This window comes from Cebus imitator, unplaced genomic scaffold (assembly GCF_001604975.1).
Source record: "Cebus imitator isolate Cc_AM_T3 unplaced genomic scaffold, Cebus_imitator-1.0 Scaffold177, whole genome shotgun sequence".
NCBI classification, from domain to species: Eukaryota; Metazoa; Chordata; class Mammalia; order Primates; family Cebidae; genus Cebus; species Cebus imitator.
The window spans coordinates 297,852-319,244 of NW_016107492.1; the positions used below are offsets into that span (position 1 = coordinate 297,852).

The 21,393-nt window shown below is 39.5% G+C and overlaps 1 protein-coding gene across 4 annotated transcripts in view; it reads left to right on the forward strand.

Annotated features, from left to right (window-relative positions):
- The window catches only part of GPRIN3 (GPRIN family member 3), a 66,825-nt gene extending 46,042 nt beyond the window's left edge, over window positions 1–20,783 (forward strand). For all 4 annotated transcript variants that reach the window (XM_037744489.1, XM_017545076.2, XM_017545080.2 and 1 more), the window contains one exon: window positions 12,098–20,783. In XM_037744489.1, the coding sequence (XP_037600417.1) occupies window positions 12,224–14,554 (2,331 nt within the window). In that variant the 5' untranslated portion in view covers window positions 12,098–12,223 and the 3' untranslated portion in view covers window positions 14,555–20,783. The remainder of the gene's footprint in view (window positions 1–12,097) is intronic.
- The last annotated feature ends 610 nt before the right edge of the window (window positions 20,784–21,393 follow it).

Genomic DNA, 21,393 nt, shown 5'->3' on the forward strand with positions numbered 1-21,393 from the left:
TTTTTTTTGTATTTTTAGTAGAGGCGGGGTTTCACCATGTTGCCCAGGCTGGTCTTGAACTTCTAAGCTCAAGTAATCCATGCCCCCAGCATCCCAAACTCCTAGGATTACAGGTTTGAGCCACTTTCCCCGGCCCCATATCAATTCTTAAAGAGCTTCCTCAATATTGAATACAGCTGCTTAGTATTCATTACATGAAAGTAGCATAATTTTTATAACTAACTCTTTATTAATGGGCATTTAAATTGCTTCTGATATTTTATTATTTCATGCAGTGAAAAACCTTGTGCATATATCATTAGCACATTTATTTATTTTACTCACATTAGTACCTAAAGTGGAATTGCTGAGTCAGTGTGTATACGACCTGGTATTTTTGATACACATTGCCAAATTGTTCTTTATAGAAATTATACTAATTTGCATTCTCGCAGGTAGAGTATGAGAAGCGCTCTCTTTGACTTGAAAGCGGAAAACAGTATCATTAAGTCATATCCAGCTGGAGTAAGTTCTCTTACATCAATTCACAGGCATTCATTCTAAGGATGTTTATTTCTATCAAAGGTGAATATGCTCACTTCCTGAATCAGTGGTTCTCTCAACCAGGGACAATTTTGTCCTCCCAGAAATGTCTGGAGACATTTTTGATTGTCACAGCTGGAGGAGGGGCACTACTGGCATCTAGGGAGTGGAAGCCAGGGCTGCACTGCTAAACATCCTATGGTGCATCCCACAACCCTCCCTTCTTCCCTTCCCCACCGCAAGTCATCTGGTCCAAAATGTCAATAGTTCCAGGGTGAGAAACTCTGCCCTAGATTAACATCTAGCTCCTCTTGATCATATTAAATACATCTTACAAAACTTAGGATTCTCCACTCTAAGATCTATGCTGAATAAAATGACAAATCCTCTCTACTTCTGTAGTACATTTGTGGGGGGGGGGGTTGTGTTTTGTTTCTTTTACAACACTTTAATTCTATTTAATGCAGGAAGTGTGAGCTCCTCAGAGGCATAAGTGTATCTTATTTTTATATTTGGATACTAAATATCTGGCACAAAAAAGGCAGTCAGCTTATTAAATGAATGAATGGATGTCAACAGTATTTCTTGATTATCTTCATGTGATTTAAGGGATTATTTTATCTTTAATCAAAGACCATTCTTTTTTACTCGTACCTAATTCACCTTTCTCTTAATTTCAAATGTTTTCTTTAGACTCATATAGGAGCAACTTTTTCTAGCCTACAGGATAGCTATACCAGGAAACGTCAATTGAATTAGAAATATTGTCCTTTTCCCTGATTTGAACATCTATAAAGTAGTTTATTACCACAGCATTAAGTCACTTAATTATACACACTCTTCCTCACTTATAGCTTCTGACTGAATTTGTCTTGTCTCCTCAAGAAGATTGACATCTCCTTAAGGGCAACAAGCAAAGCCTTTCTGTACTCACGATGCCTATCTTAGTGTTATACAGACTGTAAAGCAAGAGAGTGATGGGTTCTTTCCTTCTCTCCCTCGCTTTTTAAATCACAACTGACAGACCAAATCTGAAGATCGTGGCCCCAGAAAATAAGCTATTCATTCTCAAAAGCAGAGCACCCCAGATTCTCTTGGGCAGCCTAGTTTGCCTTGCAAACAGCAAAAGGGCAGCACAGAGCAGTATAGACCACAAGACTGGTGAATCTACTTCACAACTTTGCCTTTTTCTGGGTTTCTCTGTGCTCTCTAGGAGCCGAAGAGCCCCAAGACACCATCTCAGTGAACAACTCCCTTTCCATATCAATTCTTCACTGCATATATATTGCCATCAGACATTTTTCCATTGTCCAATGTGATTAAAGACCCAAGTGGGGCCGGGCATGGTGGCTCATGCCTGTAATCACAGCACTTTGGGAGGATGAGGCCGGCGGATCACCTGAGGTCAGGAGTTTGAGACCAGCCTGGCCAAAATGGCGAAACCCCATCTCTACTAAAAATATAAAAAGATTAGCTGGGTGTGGTGGCACATGCCTGTAATCCCAACTACTCAGGAGGCTGAGGCAGGAGAATTGCTTGAACCCGGGAGACGGAGGTTGCAGTGAGCCGAGATTGCCCCACTGCCCTCCAGCCTGGGCAACAGAGGGAGACTCCATCTCAAAAAAAAAAAAAGACCCAGAGAAAAGACATGGTGGTGTCTGCTGTGAGCTAAAAGCAGAAATCACCAATAAGCTCTCTGCCTGTTACAGTGCAGCAGGGGTCTCCCACTTAGGTATCCACCTCTGCATTTGGAATATGCCTTTGCCGCAAGGCAAGCAAGTGGAGTGGAAGCCTTGTTTTAATAAGAACCTGGAACGATTGGGGGTGGTAGAGGAGGTCACTGTGGTAGCCAGGGAAAAAGGCAGCAAGGTCAGCAAGGTCAGGAATGCAGCAAGGACAAGAATACTTGTTTGTAAGGCTGAGTGGCACTTTACTGGTGCTAAATATATCCTGTAGAGAATTGGGATGCAGAGCAGCTTTGATCATATCTAGCACAGGATTTTAAAATGCAGATTCAAAAACATGCAAATGGAGGCTGCCTAGTTTACTTGTATTAGCGTGTTGTTTAACCACCACTTAGCCCTGAGTCCTGTTGCACTGAAGCCCTTCAAAGCTGAGTTGCAAAAGAAGAAAATATTCAGATTTGAATATCTATCAGGCAAACCAAGTAGATAAGATTCAGCTTGATTAGAGAAGGTAAAAATAACAAACCTAAATGTTTTAATCATCTCTTCTGGAGAAGAGTTCAAGTTTTTTAAAAAAAAATTTTGCTGAAAATGAGCCAAAAAAGTCTATTCCTCCCACCTGATTGAAAAAGAATAAAGCTCATTTTGGTGTTAATTTTCAAGTTAGCTAAATGTTACTTCTTCAAGTGATAGTCTTTAGATCGAGATTTGGGGGAACATATAGTAAACTTATTTAAATGTAAGTAAGTCCTGTAAGATGGACTCTGTCTGTAAAATATATTGCATAATTTCTGCCTCCATAGGTAAATTATGCCAAAATAATAATTTTTAAAAATAATAACTTATGATTGTTATATTCTAAGCAGCATACTAAGTGTTTAACTTAGATTATTTCATTTGAGCTCCATAACAAGTCTTTGAGCAGGTGAATTTTATTTTGTGACATTTTTGCAATGCCATAGAGGAAAGAATACTGATGTGCAGCCTTGGAAAGGTGACCAGCAACAGGGCTCCGAATACGCTACCCCAAAATAGGGTGCCTTGGCGTAGTGAGTATTTTAAGCTGAAGGAATTTGGGAAACGGCAAGTACAGGAGAGACTCTGACCCCCATTTCTCAACAAAGCAGGCCATAAAACCCTCATGCGAGGGGCAAACCCTCAGGTATAGGAGGTTTCCCTATACCAGGAGGGAATCCAAGTGGATTCAAAAAAACAGACCTTGCTAAGTTTCTCGCAGTTTACTACTCTTAGCTCCTGTCCATTTGTCTTATCACATTTTTCCATGACTTTCCACTCTTCATCAACCCTATTATAAAAATGCTCAGGCTTCGTGGGGTGCAGTGGCTCAGGCCTGTGATCCCAACACTTTGTGAGGTCAAAGCAGGCAGATCATAAGGTCAGGAGATCGAGACTATCCTGGCCAACATGGTAAAACCCCGTCTCTACTAACAATATAAAAATTAGCTGGGTGTGGTGGTGCATGCCTGTAATCCCAGCATGAGAATCGCTTGAACCCAGGAGGCAGAGGTTGCAGTAAGCCAAGATTGTGCCACTGCACACCAGCCCGGCAACAGAGTGAGACTCCATCTCCAAAAAAGGTTTAACCATTTCTACAGACCTTCATTTCTTTATGAAGGCTTCTATGTTACATAAAACCTATATTAAATACAGTCACATTCTTTTCTCTTGATAATCTGGCTTTCGTCTGGAAAGCTCTTTATCCTACTACCTTCCTGGATTTTCAAGGCCCCAGCCAGAGAACCTGGGAAGGTAGGAGGAAAAAGAATTTTCCCTCCCCTTCAACACCAAGCGTAAACCTAAAATGATCTGCAAATATGTGTGTGCACACGTACATGCATGTGATTTTAGAGGGTTCATGGTTTTCATCAATTTCTCAGAAGAGGCAATGGCTCTTAAAATGTCCAAATTGGATTAATCATTATGAAGACCAGGGATCTCTGTATTGCCTTATTGACCTTTATTAGCTTGGATTAGCAATAGGGTTTAAAGGAGTGTTCCTATACTGCTATGTTTTTTGAGTTTTCTGTTACTGTTCTTATTGTCTGATGATGCTTCTTGCCCAAGTCATTGAGTTTGCCTCCACAAAAAAATTACAAATAAAAAAAGGTTTCTCTCCCCTGTGTAAAACTGGTTAACAATGTGGACTCAAGAACCAGATGGTCTGGATTTAAATTCGGTCTACACAACTCACTAGTGGTGTGACCTTGCCTCAGATTCCCGATCTGCAAAGCAGGGCACATAGTAAGACCATCCTCATAGAGTCGTTCTAAGGAGTGAAAGAGTTCACATACAGAATAGTGTCTGCAATAGAGAAGCAATAAATAAGTGCTTGCTGTCCCATGATTCTAGTCTGTTGTGAATTTAGAAGCCATCTGCTCAAATTGTATTTGACAAAAGAGGGGGTACATATAGGGTCATCATGCTTCTTAAAGCCCCTTTTTTTAACCTCTTGGTTTTTATCCAGTCCTGCTTACCATGGAATTCAGTAAGATAACAGGCCATGCACTCGATTTTCTAGAACAATGTTGAAAAGACAAACTGGATGGGGAGAAGGGATGCAGCTTGTTTCTCAGGAGCCTTTTACTAAAGTAACCACTACCATTGAAAGTCCACATGCTACTGTTAGTAGCACGAGGTAAAGCAGCCTTCCTTTCTTTTCAGTCATTCTAACTTGCTTTAGCCACAGTTTGAAGGAACAAAACAATTTTTCAGCTAGTATCTTTGAAAAGTGCATTTTAGGCAGCTGTTATGCCAGGGTATAAATTTTAATGAAAGAAGAAGGAACTGCTCTTCCCAGCCTGTGGGTGTTTCCTGGGATAGAATCACCTTTCCTTAAAACTCTGCACTGGCAGAATCTGCTGGGTTCAGAATGCAAATTATCTAGGCAAAAGTTCCCAGTTAAAGGGAGCAATTAGATCATATTGAATAGGATGCCAGATGATGCTTTTTCTTTACTCTTTTCTTGAGGATTAGTAATCTCTTACTTTTTGCCTTGGTGTTCTCTAAGGGCCTTTGCATAAGCTATCTGATGACTAAAAACAGCTCAGATGGCTGGAAAGAAAGATGCTCACCGAGGTCCCGGTAACTCTTATTTAATGTCACTAAAGAGGCATGATAACATAGTGGAGCCCTTGTTCTAGCAGTGCAGCGGTTCTGAAGTGGGCAAAGGTAATTGATGCCCACAGGATTATCACCATGACCTGCATTGCATCAGCCTCCTGTGGGTCCAGGGCTGCCATGCCTCTCCCCATCCTTTCTGCTTAATGCTCTTCCCATCAGCGTGGCTTTGGAAGAAGTCACAAAGGGCTGAGATTCCCTGCTGCCTCTCTTATTAAGTGTGGGTGTCTGTTATGAAAATAGGCAGCGTGGCAAAGTAGCAGAACCACTATTTTCAGAATGGGCAGCAGCAGTGTCAGTTTTCAAGGAGCTGGCTGGACTTTTCCTAAGGTGACCAGTTATGAGTGTCACTGTAGTGGGTATTGTAGGCTACCCCTGGATTGAAAATCATTTGCAAATAGAAGGTTGCCTCTCCTCTAGATATGTATATATAGCTATATAGATATCTATGTCAATTTTAAGATTTTTTCTTTCTTTCCATTTTCTTCTCAGAGTTATAGTCAATAAGGAAGTAGCATAGGAAGGGCCCAGGCATTAGCAACCATTAAAATTCAGTTCAACAGGAATTACAGGTATTCCACCTTGAGTGGGTTACTTAGCCTCTGGGCCTCAGTTTCCCTCCCCGTAAAAGGTGGATAATGTTTGCCCTGCAGTCTTGCTATATTGCCAGAACAAGGCTTTAAGTCTTGCTCACGATTTTAAGGATAGGTGCCAAAAGAGTCTGTTGTCAAGGATACAGTTCCCATTAAAGATAAATTCACTTAGAGGTACCATTAGCTTCTGTGTGATTTCTGCCCAGTTCAGAAAGAATTTATAATGTTACAGAGTCTTATAAGAAAATCCTTATTTGCTGAGCCCTCTTCTCAACCAGGTTGTGACCTTAGGCTTCTGTGTTCATCCTTTGCAGAGACTAGCGTTAGCAAGAATCTTGCTAAGCCAGTTTAGAGAGAATTCCCCACCCTTGACATCTGATCCCTTTGGCCAACCATGCTTTCAGCAAGAATCTTGTTAAGTGGTTTAGCAGAAATCCCCCTTCACTTGATGTCTCCTCTTAGTAATTTTACATCCAGTGACACGCCTGCCTCCCCTCAACCCACTCCTTGGCTATGTATCTCTACTTGTTCCGGTTGTATTTGAATTTGTGTCCCATCTCTCCATCCTATTGCAGTACTCTTGACTCCCATCACAAAAGTCCTGCATAAAGTCTTCTTGCCATTTTAAGAAGTGTCAGAATAACTCTTTCTTTCACACAGATAAAATATCAAGGTTTCTAAAAGAGGCTAACACTTATATGGTGCTTAATATGTGCCAAGATGATGTTTGTTCTAAATGCCAAATCTAGTCCTCATGACAACCCAATGAGGCAGTACTATTATTATCATCAGTTTATAGATTAAACTGGGGCCCTGAGAGGTCAAGTTCCTTGCCCAAGCACACAGAGCTAGAGCTAGGTAGTAGAACTGATATTCTAATCCAAGGAGTCTGCCCCAGAATCCATGTTCTTAAACACAATGTCAGACTGCCCTCAGAGGCATGAAAATTAGAGTGGGAAGTCTACTCTGTCAGTACTCTTAGAGCAAGGTATTCAAACCCAGCTGCACACACAACTCCAGGTGAGCAGTGTTAACAAGTGAAGCAGGACTTGTGGGGAATGGGTCACATAGAGAGTCCACACCACCAAGCAGTGGAGTGGGGAAGGGGAACAGTCCTTCTCAGCTCCACCTAGTTGTGGCCATCTGAAAATGCAAACCTTGCAATATTTAAATAGAAGCAAGAAAGATCTGGATTTTTATGAAAGAGCTCTTCAATTCAAAAGAAAAAGAAAGGGAAGGGAAGAGGGAAAGGAAAGGGAAAGAGTTCAATCATTATGAAAAACAGTGTGGCGATGCCTCAAAGACCTAGAAACAGAACTACCATTCAACTCAGCAATCCCATTACTGGGTACATACCAAAGGAATAGAAATCATTCTGTCATAAAGACACATGCATGTGTATGTTCATCACAGCACTATTCACAATAGCAAAGACAGGAATCAACCTCAATGCCCAACAATGATAGACCAGATAAAGAAAACGTGATACATATACACCATGGAATACTATGCAGCTATAAAAACAGAATAAGTTCACGTCCTTTGCAGGAAGATGGATGGAGCTGGAGGCCATTATCCTTAGCAAACTGATTCAGGAACAGAAAATCAAATACTGCATGTCCTCTTTTAAGTGGAGGCGAAATGATGAGAACACATGGACACACAGAGGAGAATAATCAACACTGGGGCCTATCAGAGGGTGAAGGATGGGAGGCGGAGAGGGTGAGAAAAAAACTAACTAATGGGTACTAGGCTTAATACCTGGGTGATGAAATGATCTGTGCAGCAAGCCCCTGTGACAGGAGTTTACCTATATAACAAACCTGCACATTTACCCCTGAACCTAAAAAAAAGTTTAAAAAAAGAGAAAGGAGGAAAAGAAAGGGACGCGAAAGGGGAAAGGAAAGAGGAGGACAAGGAAAAAGGAAAACCATGCAGGACATACACTAGACACACACACACACACACACACACACACACACACACACACACACAGTAATGCAATCACACCCTTCTGTAGAAGGGACTCATTCAGTCTGGGGACCACCCATTTGCACTTCATTTTTAGTGCAAGTTATTAAATTTTGTTATCATAATGGACTCTGGTTGATGATCAAGACACACATACTCCCCACTCTAAACCAACAAGTAATTATACTTTTTAAATGTCCAATTTGTCTGACCTACTGGAACCTATAGATTTCTGCCATTTAGTGAGGGAGGGAAGGAGTGTTGGTTCAGAGCTTGGGTGAGTCTTCTGGGCTCGGGGAGATGCGGTGACAATTCCATTAGCAGACAGGTTGGAGAGTAATGTTGATTTGTTATCTATGCATAAATCCAGAGATTTCAAGTGCTAGGTGTTAGCCAAGCAATGTGGTGGTTTTTCTTCTTAATCTTCAATTGATGGACAATTAAACCTCTATCAGCAAAGCAAATGAAAGAGAACACCCTTTCAAAGTTAAACAGCTGTGTGTTGGAAATAAAAGTAAATGCAATGGACTTCTGAGACTTTTATGAAGTCATCTTCATCTAAATCTTTTAACTTTCAGTTGCCGAACTTTGAGCTGTTCATATTTTATAGCCCTCTTTGGCAAACTAGCTTCCTTGGCATCAGCCTTACAACACAGGGGATATTCTGTCTTCCTGTCTTTATGAGACCTTCCAACTTTTCACAGCAGGTGCCCAGCGTTCTTGGTTTTAAACATCTAAACCTGGACTACAGATACATAAAGTTTAATAAGTAAGATAACACCATTTTGTCACTTCCAAAAGCACTCTTTTACATTGTGTTTTTATTAACCTTTCATGCCATGAATTAAGTTTTCCTGTAAGTTTGACATTTGACAGAGCTGCAATAATGGGCATGTTGGAGAGTAACAGGATCAATTAACAAGTTTTTATGCACAAGACCCTGCACTGTGCCCTGTGGAGTCAACAAAAGAATCAACAGGTTTCTTTCTTTTCCTTCTGGGGCTTGACGTACTTTTGGAGAAATGAGGCATTTATGTAAGTAACAATGGTGCAAAAACAGTGCCTGAAAAGAATAATACAAAGGACACAGATGACCAACCAACCTGTGGGAGTTTTCTTTTTTTTTTTTTTTTTTTTTTTGAGAAACTTCATGACTTGAAGGGCCGGGCGCGGTGGCTCAAGCCTGTAATCCCAGCACTGTGGGAGGCCGAGGCGGGCGGATCACGAGGTCAAGAGATCGAGACCATCCTGGTCAACATGGTGAAACCCCGTCTCTACTAAAAATACAAAAAATTAGCTGGGCATGGTGGCGCATGCCTGTAATCCCAGCGACTCAGGAGGCTGGGGCAGGAGAATTGCCTGAACCCGGGAGGCGGAGGTTGCGGTGAGCCGAGATCGCGCCATTGCACTCCAGCCTGGGTAACAAGAGCAAAACTCTTTCTCAAAAAAAAAAAAAAAGAAGGCTTTAAAGGGCTTCAGAAAAAAATGAGATTTAAGTGGGGCCTTGGAGAATGGGTAGGCTTTTTGAGGATGAGGAGGGCAGACAGTGGGAGGAAAAGTATAATAAATACAAATGCAAAAGACAGTGAAAGACTGGGGCACAGCAAGTGATTTTGCAACAGGAGACTGGCGTAAGGAAGAAATAGAATAGAAACCTAGAGAAATGGTTTGAGCAGAAAGCAGTTCAGACCAGGGATGGGAAATTATTAAACCCATTGACATAAAGAATGAAGTTAGAAGGAAGAGCTTGTTTAGAGGAGAAAATACACTCCATTTATTGTTAGATTTTATGTAATAGTAAATCAGCTGGATTACATTGAACTAAAAGATAAAATTCTGTATTTTCAAAACCTGAGCCCAGCTGGATTTGATTTTGCCTTATTTTGACACTTCGTAGCCTGAGTGAAGACTCAACAGTTTGATGTATTATTCATCGTGTGCAAAGAAGTGGAATCCTTGAATTTTGGAGCTGGAAGGATCCTTAGATATTATTTAATTGATTTTGCCAATGAGTTAGTTTGGGGTTCAGAAAGATTAAGTGATTAGCCTGAGGTAACATGGCTTATTAATGATAAATATTAAAACACAGTCATCCACTAATTTCAGATCCATTGCTTTATCCACATGACCTAATGTTTAGTTATCCTTTCTAAAAAATGCATACAGGCCAGGTGCATGGGCTTACACCTATAATCCTAGCACTTTCAGAAACTGAGGCAGGAGGATGATTTGAGTCCAGGAGTTCAAGACTAGCCTGGGCAAGACCCTGTCTCTACAAACAAACAAAAAAAAATTTAAAAATTAGCTGAGTATGGTGGCATGCACCTGCAGTCCCAGCTACTTGGGAGGCTGCGGTGGGAAGATAGCTTGAGCCTGGGATGTTGAGGCTGCAGTGAGCCATGACTGTATTCCTAAACTCCAGCCTAGGTGACAGAGCAAGACCCTGTCTCAAAAGAAAAAAAATATTTATACCTAAACACACGCATACAATTTTACATAATCATATGCCCTAAATAATATCAGATATTTTAGATTCAACATTTCTCCACCTTTGGGTACTTTCATCTCCCCTTTTGTCCCCAACTTATCACTCCCCCTGTATTTAACGCCTAATATGTCTCATGCCAAATGTTTTTAGAATTTATGTAACTGTACACAAACGTATCTGTGTGTGTGTGCATGTCTGTGTGCATACATATGTAGTGTTTTACATCATTGTTTTACAAAAATGAAAATGCATATACTGTTTTCTGAACCTTGTTTTTCTCATTCAGTCATATCTTGAGAAAATCTCTTCCATGTGAAAAGTTATAGCCAAATTATTTACTTTACTGGTTGCATAATATTCTGTAGTTGACGTATGTCATGACTTATCCTATCATTCCCCCTATTTATAAAGACTAGTCTGTTTTTCTTCTACAAATAGTACTTCAGGAAACATCCCTGTATTCATATATGCTGGTGTTTTTATTTCTGTTGATAGAGTTGGTATCACTGGGTCGAGGAAATGTGTATTTTTCATTTTAAAAACTAAACTACCTCCATAAGAAAACTGTAATTATACATATTTATTTGCACCTACAAAATCAAAATACTTTTGCTAGGTCTCCCTAGGCCTTACTATTGAAAGTCTATTTTGTTTAAGTTTTGCAGATGCAATTGGTGTGAAGTAAAATTGTATTGTTACTTTATTTGCATTATTTGACTACAAATGAATTTGATCGTCTTTCCATAAGCTCGATGGTTATTTGAATACCTTGTAAACTATGTTTTTATATTCATAATCCATTTTTTCAATGGGTTATTTAGTCACCTTGTAAATATTTAAGAGCTTCTGCTATATTTTAGGTATTTTTGCCTGTCCTATAGGGTTATACACTTTTTATTTCCCCCAAATATCTTGTATTTTTTATGGCATCTTTTGTCATGCCATAAAATTCAGGTTTCAAATTGTAGTCGCCTATGTTTATGTTTTCTCTTACAGTGTATTTGCCTTCTCAGAAAAAGCCTAGCTCACCTGTCCCTAGATTACATTTATGATTCCTAGGTTTTCTTATGTGATTTTATTTATTTATTTTCTATTTTAACCTTTAATCCACCTATATCCACCTAGGATTTATTTTTGGAATTGGTAAATATTAAGATCTACTTTTCTTTTCTTCCAGATGAATAAAGTTTGCCAGTTCCTTCTATGAAAGAACTCAGCTTTTCACCACCAAATTGCAATGCCTCTTTTGTCATAGATTAAATCCCCGTTTATATTTGGATCTATCCCTAGGTTTCCTATTTCGCATATCTGTTTATGTCTATTTCAATGCTTACGTATTGATTTAATGAGAGTGACTTTACAGGATTTTCTGACATCTGCTACATCAAATTACACCAATAACTTTTGAGGTAGTTAGCAAACTTAGGTAGATACATGAGAAACCTGTTTGCTAGACATTAGTAGGATGCAAGTAGAAACTAATATGGCAAAATAATATTTTTGTAATTATAATTGTTTTCAAACCCTTTTTTCCGAAGTCTATTTTTATTTATTTTTTGTTCTCTCCACCAGTCTATTTTTATATCAGCAGATATGGGAAGAAAAGTTTTTAATATGCTCTTATAAAAATGACAGTTTGGTATTTTTTTCAATCCTTAAGTGACATACTGTATTAATGATGCTGTTTCCTTGATTCACAGACTGGCTCTTCAGAGGAATAAACCCTGACCGTGTCAATACTCTGAGCACTGACTGCATCACTCCTCCCCCACCAGTGGGAACACTACTTAAGAGAGAGCTCTGGAGTGCTCCTGAAGAGAAATTCCATGGGGACTGTACCTGACCCTCTGAGATCAGCTAAGACTTCCTTGATTGCAGCTTCCGGAAAAGAAGAGGATCTAGGAGAGCTGCAGGCTGCCTCACCTCAGCATCCACCAGCTCTCCTGTGTAAGAATGCCAATGGCTTTTCTGGTACCCCTGCAGAAGAAGACCTCAGCCTCAGGGCAGCTGCTGAAGCCCTGATGCAGGTTTGTGAACATGAGACCACCCAGCCAGATATGTCTTCTCCTGGTGTCTTCAATGAAGTGGAGAAAGCTTCTGCCACATTCAACTCTCCAGGCAATCCCCAGCTGCCAGGGAGCAGCCAGCCTGCAGCACCAGCTGCAAGTTCTGCAGCAGAAAGGGATCTTATATACACACCAATGACAATGCCAGCCAATCAGCACACCCACCAGTCCATCCCAGGTGATCAGCCCAATGCCATCACCTCATCCACGCCTGAAGATTCCCTGATGAGATCACAGAGAACCTCAAATAGAGAGCAATCTGAGAAACCAAGTTGTCCTGTGGGAGACATCCTCAGTAGCAGCAAAGATCAGGTGTCCTGTGAATTTCCTTCTCCAGAAGCAATCCAGGAAACAGTGCAGACTCCAGTGACAGCAGCCCAGGTGGTCAGTCATTCATCCTCTCCTGCAGGCGGACCTGAACAGGAAAGGCAGGGAGCCAACTTTGACTCTGAAATGAGATCCTATAAACCTCTAACTAGAGAATCTGGATGTTCAGAGAACATGCAGCCCACTGTCACTGCCTCAGGCCCCCAGGGCACAACTTCAGTGACACCTCAACCATCCCCTGTCACTAGCAAACCTTCGGCATGCCCTCCAGGTCCAGGGAAGGTGCTGCTCCCAGCACAGCATCAGATGTCAAGGTTCAAAGAAGCCAGTACGATGACCAACCAAACTGAAAGTGAGATCAAGGAAGCTCCCAGCAGGGCTTGGCAAGATGCAGAGGTACAGGCAGTGGCAAGTGTGGAGAGCAGATCGGTCTCCACCAGCCCCAGTATCCTCACAGCATTCCTGAAGGAAAGCCCTGCTCCTGAGCATTTCGAGCAAGAGCAGCTGCGTGTCATTTGCCACAGCAGTGGGAGCCACACACTGGAGCTCTCTGATAGCACGCTAGCCCCCCAGGAATCCCGTCAGTGCCCTGCCATCATGCCACGGGTACACATTCAGGAAGCAGCAACTGTTTCTACAGCCTTCCAACAGGAAAATAAACTAGTGAGCTTACCAGATGAGGTCCTTAAAACCTCATCAATCAGTCTGGCCTCCAGTAATGCCCAGGATACGTTTAAAGAAGATGGGAGGTTAGCAGGAATGAGTCCAATGAGGGAAGAATCAACTTCCAAAAAGCTTGCAGGTACTAATTCTAGCTCCCTGAAATCTAGCCCCCTTGACCAGATTTCTGTCAGTGCATCCAGTCAAGCTGAAACAAGTTATGGATTGGGAAAATTTGAAACCAGGCAGTCTGAGTTTGCAGAGAAGACCACAAATGGCCACAAAACAGAGTCAGGTTGCAAACTATCTGACTCTTGTGGCTTTACCGGCAAAGCTGACCATTCTGGAAGCTTGGAGCCCACGAATAAAGGAGATGCAAGGGAAAAGAAGCCTGCATCTCCTCAGATGGTAAAAGAAAAAGAATCCACTGGCACCGAAACCCCGGACGCCAAAACCCGGCTGCTCAATCCTAAATCTCAAGAAAGTGGAGGCACAGAATCAGCTGCTAATCCTACACCCTCCCCAATTAGGAACAACCAGGAGAGCACCTTAGAAGAAGACAGACAGACCAAGACAGCCACAAGCCTGAGCCTGCCGTCTGATCCCATGAGTGACTCCAGCCCAGGTTCGAGCAAGAAGACACCATCTCGCTCCGTCAAAGCCAGCCCCCGCAGGCCCAGCCGCGTCAGCGAGTTCCTCAAGGAGCAGAAGTTAAATGTGACAGCAGCTGCTGCTCAGGTGGGACTCACTTCGGGAGAGAAGAAAAAGCAGCTTGGCGCGGACTCTAAGCTCCAGCTGAAACAGTCCAAGCGTGTCAGGGACGTGGTGTGGGATGAGCAGGGAATGACCTGGGAAGTGTACGGTGCTTCCTTGGACGCAGAGTCCCTGGGAATCGCAATCCAGAACCATTTACAAAGACAAATCAGGGAACATGAGAAATTAATCAAAACTCAAAATAGCCAGACCCGGAGATCCATCTCCTCAGATACTTCTTCAAATAAGAAGCTCAAAGGAAGGCAGCACAGTGTTTTCCAGGCCATGCTGCAGAACTTCCGACGCCCCAACTGCTGCGTCCGTCCTGCGCCTTCTTCTGTGTTAGACTGAAAGGAAATATTTATGGGAGTTTTTGTATAAATTTATGGTATTCACAAGTGTCCCTCTGTGTCAAAGCTTGCTTAGTTGTTTTTTTTTTTTTTTTTTTTTTTTGCAAGACCAGGAAGGAAAAGCAAGTATTCACTGTAAGAAATTGCTATTAAAAATTGACCTAGAGCTCTATAAACAAAAATGTCATTTCAATTTGAAAGAAGGAACAAGAGAAGAGAAACACGCTTCACTGAAGGTTTGCAATCTTAATTAATTGAAAATAATACTCACTGGGTTTTTAAAAATATGATATTGCTCATAGAGAGAGCATTATTATTATATTATTATACATGTATCATTTTGTATTACTGCCTCAGTTAATCACACAATAGTATTTCCATTAAAATCCCTGCTTCATATTGAAAGTAGCAAAAACACTATTGGCAAAAAACATTGTTATAATTTCTAGTTCTATTGCAATAATAATACTGTAACCACACAAATTTTAAATAGATGATAAGAATCATAATGAAAAAAAATTGAGAAAAAATTTGATTCATTCCTAGGCCAGATAACATTAAATATACCAACTGTGATTTAATGTTTGTAAACATCTGCAGACAACCTTTGTATAAAGCTTCTTACAGCTGTTAATAAATATAAGAAAGTTACATTAGGAATATTAGCTAAGCTTTTGAATGTGAAAACTGCCTACATTAAACATGGATTTATATAGACACATTTTCCTGCACTGAAGGAAAGGTGCATCTTTGTGATTCTGACCAGACATATTCATATTTTCTTGCCCTAGAGGAAGTACATGGGACTGAATTCTTGAAAGAGTCATCGAATTAGGGATAATACTAAATTGATATTGTACAAGTGTTCTCCAGTGATATTCTACTGAGGATGCTAAGATTCTGGTAAGGAACTATAAATAGCAGATTACCAAACACAGCTTTTTCTGTGATGATAAAAACCTCATAAGTAACAAAAACAATATTTAATTTAGACTTCTGTAAACAGGATGCAATTTGTGATTATTTTTAATTGGGTGCAGTAACTTCCAATAGCAAATGTAGTCAACACCAAATTAGAACGTGAGCTCCTTTTCAGTTTTTGTACATAGACTATCATCTAATTGCTTAAGTGTATACTCTGGAGTAAAAAGATAACTTCAGCAAGCTTATTGATTTTAAGAGAAATATCCTTCATATTCTTCAAACCCAATGAAAGAAGAGGCCTTTACAAAAACATGACTTGTGCTTTGGGTGGAATATGCTCCTTGGGAACATAGGCACCTGTCTGACCTCAGACCTCACATGTCTCCAGAAGAGAAGCATGTTCCAAGACACACGAGTATCCTCAAAGGCACTGGCCTGGATGAGCAGCAGTGGCTTGAGGGGGCAGTGTGGAAAGAAGGAACGAACAACGGCCCTGGGAAGGCTTCCCTTCCTGCAGACGTTGTCGGGAGAGTGCTGGTCTCCATTTGGCATTTAGAAAACCAGACTTAGATGCTGGAGAGAAACCAATTGCCTTCTCTGAACTCATTCCCCATGATGAGCTAGAAAAGAGTACCTAACCATGAGTATTCTCTCCAGAGACTCATGTGTCCCGTGGGTACAGTCAATTGACACTATCTGTTCTGGCTTTTTTCACTTTAATTCTGCTTTGCACATTCTGAACATATGCAGGGAAAAAAATCATTCCTGAACTTGAACAGCACAAACTACACCCGGCACAACCTAAATTAATAAAAAGACTTTGATTTATTTTGAAGCAATTTAACTGTAGACAAAGCTTGCATTAGTGAACCAGTATTCTCAGAGCCTGAGAGTTGTTATAGTTGTTCTATTTGGAACTTAGGAGGAATTTTTTAATAAGGCACATTTTTCAGTTTCTTACTGGTTGGTATCTATTAAGAATACTATGTAATGTCAAAACTGCCATCAAATTACCAAGCAAATTACTATTAATGATTAGAGATTTAGCCTAAAATTCTCTGCTTGGGCCTTACATACCCATTTGTAGCCGTGTTTGTGTCACGTCTGTCTTGGATGCCTCTGCCAGAACATAGACCTCTCTGCTGGCTTCCGCTCACTGGCGTCTCCCTCCCACGTGGGCATACATGCTGCGTATACACAGAGTACAGCCTGTGTACACAGTAGCAGCTGTCAACAATGCCTAGTCCAGATGGGTGGGCCCCAGGTAATCCTCTGCTGTGAAGTGGCTAGAACAGGCTGTCCCTGCATTAAAATAGGCAAGAAAAAGGAATTTTGCATCTGGTAATAATATTTATTTTCACAACTTTAGAATAACCACATGATTTGTAAACAGTTAAATGAGGCAGAGGCCTGACAGAGTTGTAGACATTTGTCTCACATTAAATATATCAGAATTGCTAGATTTGCTGTTGTGGTTATGCCACTCAAAACTTTAAGAAAATTTGTTTAATGCACTAAGTTTAACTGGTTTTCTTTGGTGCTAGAACCAAATTCTTTACTTCTACAACACTCAAAAAATTATCACAAAATATTACAAAATATTGTTTGTTTTGTTGCTCATTAAATCCTATAGAACTAACAGCTTTTAGGACAATAACAGAAATATATCTTCAGATGGATAAATAAGATAGGGACCTATTCAAGACAGCAGCATTTTTATATTGTGATACCTACCCTAAGTTACTCTCACAATAAAACCTTATTTAAGAATTTTCCTTCACATCCATCTGTGACATAGCATTAGGTGTTTAGTATTCCTTACTTGTGAAACCTAAGGTTCATTCAAAAATTAAGTTGCAAGACAGTTTTTATGGCAGACTCTTTGAACTTGCTCAGTTTTTTCCTTACTTTACCTGCATGACACACTTTGGGTTGAAAGTTATTTGGTTTTTCCCTTCATTTATTTTAGATATAATTTGGTTCTTTTTCATGCATTTTTATTTTTGAAATATAGAGAGGATATATTTTATTAAATCAAGAAATAAGAAACATTCCTTAAACCAGTAGTAAAAAGATGAACTCCATGCCTGAAAGACAGTTCAACATTTAAAATATTAAGATGCTATACCAATTAACAAGTGAATACGAAAAAATTTTGAATTTAAAGGTTGATTGATTGTTCTATTTTTATGATCATGAGAAAAATGTCACAGCTTCAGCTGTCATGTTTATCTTGAATGCTTTTCTAATTATGTGTTTCTGGATTATTGACTTTGAATACTACCGACCAACTACTTTACATAGAGTAAAATACTGATTAACCTTTGTGCTTTGGGTCAGTGGCAAAAGCTGAACACCCTGTTAAGTCAAGGTTAACCAGAAACCTTTTTGTTCGCGTCTGAAATGAAATATTTATCAAATGTGTTAGTATGTTTCCTACCTTGATAAGTTCACCTATATTGAATGTAATTTGATCTTTGATAATTTTTTAATCTTGAGAATTCTCTGATACTGTTTTGAATATCAGTGTTCATCGTGTTATAAGGTTAAACATCAAAATTGAAATAAATTGGACTGAATATGCATGTGTAACATATACCTTAGAGGCTGGATTTCGGAATCAAATTAATAGGAGCTTGCTGTCTTAAAGTAGAAAGCAGAAGAGGAAAATAGCATTCGTTTGTATTCCAGCATATTGAGGTTTCGCCGTTCCTAGCTTATACTAATGTTTTTTCCTCTCATTTCTGGAAGTGCCTGTCATTCTGGGAATCCCTGTATATATCATACCAAGAACAGAGTATGATGTGACTTTCAAATGTGTTTACAGAGGATACATGCAAGTGTGCTGTTAATATAAATTGTTTGGCCTTTGCTGCATTGACTTTGTTGCTGTTTTGCTGCCGAAATGTGAGAAATGTGTGTCTTCTCTTCTTCCTATATATTGTGCCAAATGTTTAAAATTTTGTCTACTTCTAGTAGCACATAATTCACCATATCCCTTGTCTACTTTTATGAATCAGTATAAGGAAAAACAATACATTAGGATAAGGTTTGCACATATGTATATGTGTTTTTATTGAAAACTGGGGACTTGTAGCCTTGTGTAGACCTCTACCTGCCTGATTTACTAATTATCTGTAATGCTGTCATGAAGATGATGCTGTTTACTCCCTCCTGTTTTGTTCTAGTGGTGTTTGAGAAATAAGGCCTGTGAATTTCCCTTTGTGATAGAATAGTGAACTCAGCAGTATCTTGGATAAGTGAGCCGACTACCTTGTCCCCACACCGTTTTTGTCTATATGGTGAATTCAGAAGTCAATCGTCCCCTTCTTTGTTTGTTATTTTACATATGTATCTGAGCATTTTGTTTGCTGCTAGCAATGCTTCTTGATGTTGTGCGTGGCCCTTTGTGGTTGATTCTCTCCAAATTTGGGTCAGCTGCTGCCACCTGGCAAATAACAGGCAATATGCTGAATCTCCTGTCCATCCTTGTAACGATATCCTTCTTAATGAAATTCTTCAACTGGCTGAGTAATTACTAATGTCATCTGTGCAGATACATGGGCTTAAGGATGTCTACAATATTTTAGACATTTTTGCAAACAGGGGAAAAAATGGTCTTGTAAATACTGAAACAGATTTCCATGAACTTTATCCTACTCTTGGAAAGAAAACAATTCTCCTTGGCTGCAGAAATCAAATAAGCTTGGGTTGCAATGACCAAGAACATAACTGAAGATTGATTGAAGTGGAAAAATTCTGTCTCCCAAGTGATCAGTGACATCTGCCAGAGGTCATTACAGCTATTTTTACTGTGAACAGTCACCAGCTAAACTACTCACTTTCCACAACCAAATAACCTCTCTCAAAGTAAATCCAGTACATCTGTATATATGTGTAGATAGCAGCAACAAATAATCCTGAAACATTACTTTTGGCTATTGAGTAAATCAAAGTGATGATAATTATAAAGAACATTCAAATAACCATGGACCTTGGTGAAATGACTTGTGGTGGCCAGAATGGTGCAACAAGGTGTAATTTACAAGTTTTTTTTAAGACCCAAGTATCTCAGATACTTATCATGAGAATAAAGACTGTTGAATATGAAATTAAAGCCAAGCAATAATGTGCCAAAAAGAGGCAGTTATACCAGCAAATGCATCTATTATGGGCACACCTTTATATAATGATGGTTTGCTTTATGAAGACTGACTGTAACCCACAGGACAAAATAAGTGAAGGCATAGTTTCTGCTTTCTTCCTAGAAAAACTTGTTTGGAAGCTTCATAAAGAAGTACAACACTAGTGATCATTCGTAAGAATACAGTTGGCATCCCTGTTTTTGTGCTAGCCAAGACAAAAGAGGAACCACTCAAAGTCTTGCTGGCTTAAAACTCAAGACAGCTCCAACCAGAAGTTTTGTTGAAATGGAGACTTTAAACTTATGGTAATTACTCTTTCTGGACACTAGAATGTAGAAAGCAATTCAATTAACTCTGCCCAGAGGATTACCAGCTTTAGCTGTGAAAAAAAAAAAAAAATGGGCTCCCCAATGTAAAATCACTAAAACATGAGTACTTGTATCCAAAGAGGCTTCAAATGATGCCTTACATAAAATGATGTTCCAGATGAGCACTTCTAAATGCTAACTCTTTATCAAGTATCTTTCTGATCCAAGCTCAAAATTAATTGGCTGCAAAATAGTAGGAATAAAAATCTCGTATTTTACACTTCAGAAAAAGATACTGATGATCAACCAGTGTGGTGATAATTATGATTGGATACCCCAGTGATTTAAACAAGTTAAAAAGAATTAAATGGGAGAGAAATGCTAACAACTTTCTTGATCTCTTAACTAAGACAATGTCATCCATTTATTTCTGAGGCAAAAATTATAGCTTGTTTTTTGACATCACTGCTAGTGGTGTTGTTTGTTGCTTTAAAAATTGTGTCTCTTTAGAAAAACTCTCTAGCAGTTAAATAATTTTTCTTGATTCATAGCATTGCTTTTAATAACATGTGAAGGCTGTGTATAGAGCAAACTATATAAAATGAGTAGAAAGGGCTTACTCATGTTAATTGGCATCCTTAATGATTTTAGATTCCTTAACATTTATTTTAGATCACTTCTTTAAGTAACTTACTTTTCCTAATGTTTTTCATCATGTCTTAAAATGATGCTGGTATATCAGGAGATTGCAGTATTATAATCATACTCTCCAATCCCTAGAGGAGAGGAGAGAATAATTCTTATTTTAAGGGCCCCTAGAGATATCTTTTATTGAGGTTGAGAAAGGTCAACACAGCCTGAAAACAAGAAAAATATATACTAGCAATTACTAAATTTCTAAATGTGTTTATCTCTGCTGTCCTAATGTGTGAACAATATGTTGTGCATAATACTGTAGCTGGTTGTGGTATGTCAATACATTCTGTGAGTGTGTACAGTCTGAGTGATCAGTTTTCTATTTTTATGTGTAGAAAAAGATAACTTGTTGTATCCCATTTAAAGGCCAATTTCTATCATCAGGTAGGCACATGTACATACGTGAAAAAGCCAACAAAAGTGTCCACATGTATTCAGTAACAGAATTTGTTCTTTTATTTTTGAAGGTCAGAAAGGGCTGTTTTATTTGTTTTGTTTTTTTATCATCTCCTTGAGTAGGTAACATAATTATCACAAAGGCTGAATATAGTAATCAGTACATTGGCATATTATTAAATATGCCAGGGCTAATTAACCATGCCATTAGTCACAGGTAAGGTCAGTTCTTTGACCACTGGGATGATTTACATTCCTCACACATCCTCTCTGTGTTAAGTGTGTGATCAGGATGTACATACTATGGGTGTGATTGTGTACATACCTTGTATGAATTATCTAAATCCTCAAAGCAGTTGCAGGAAAGGGGG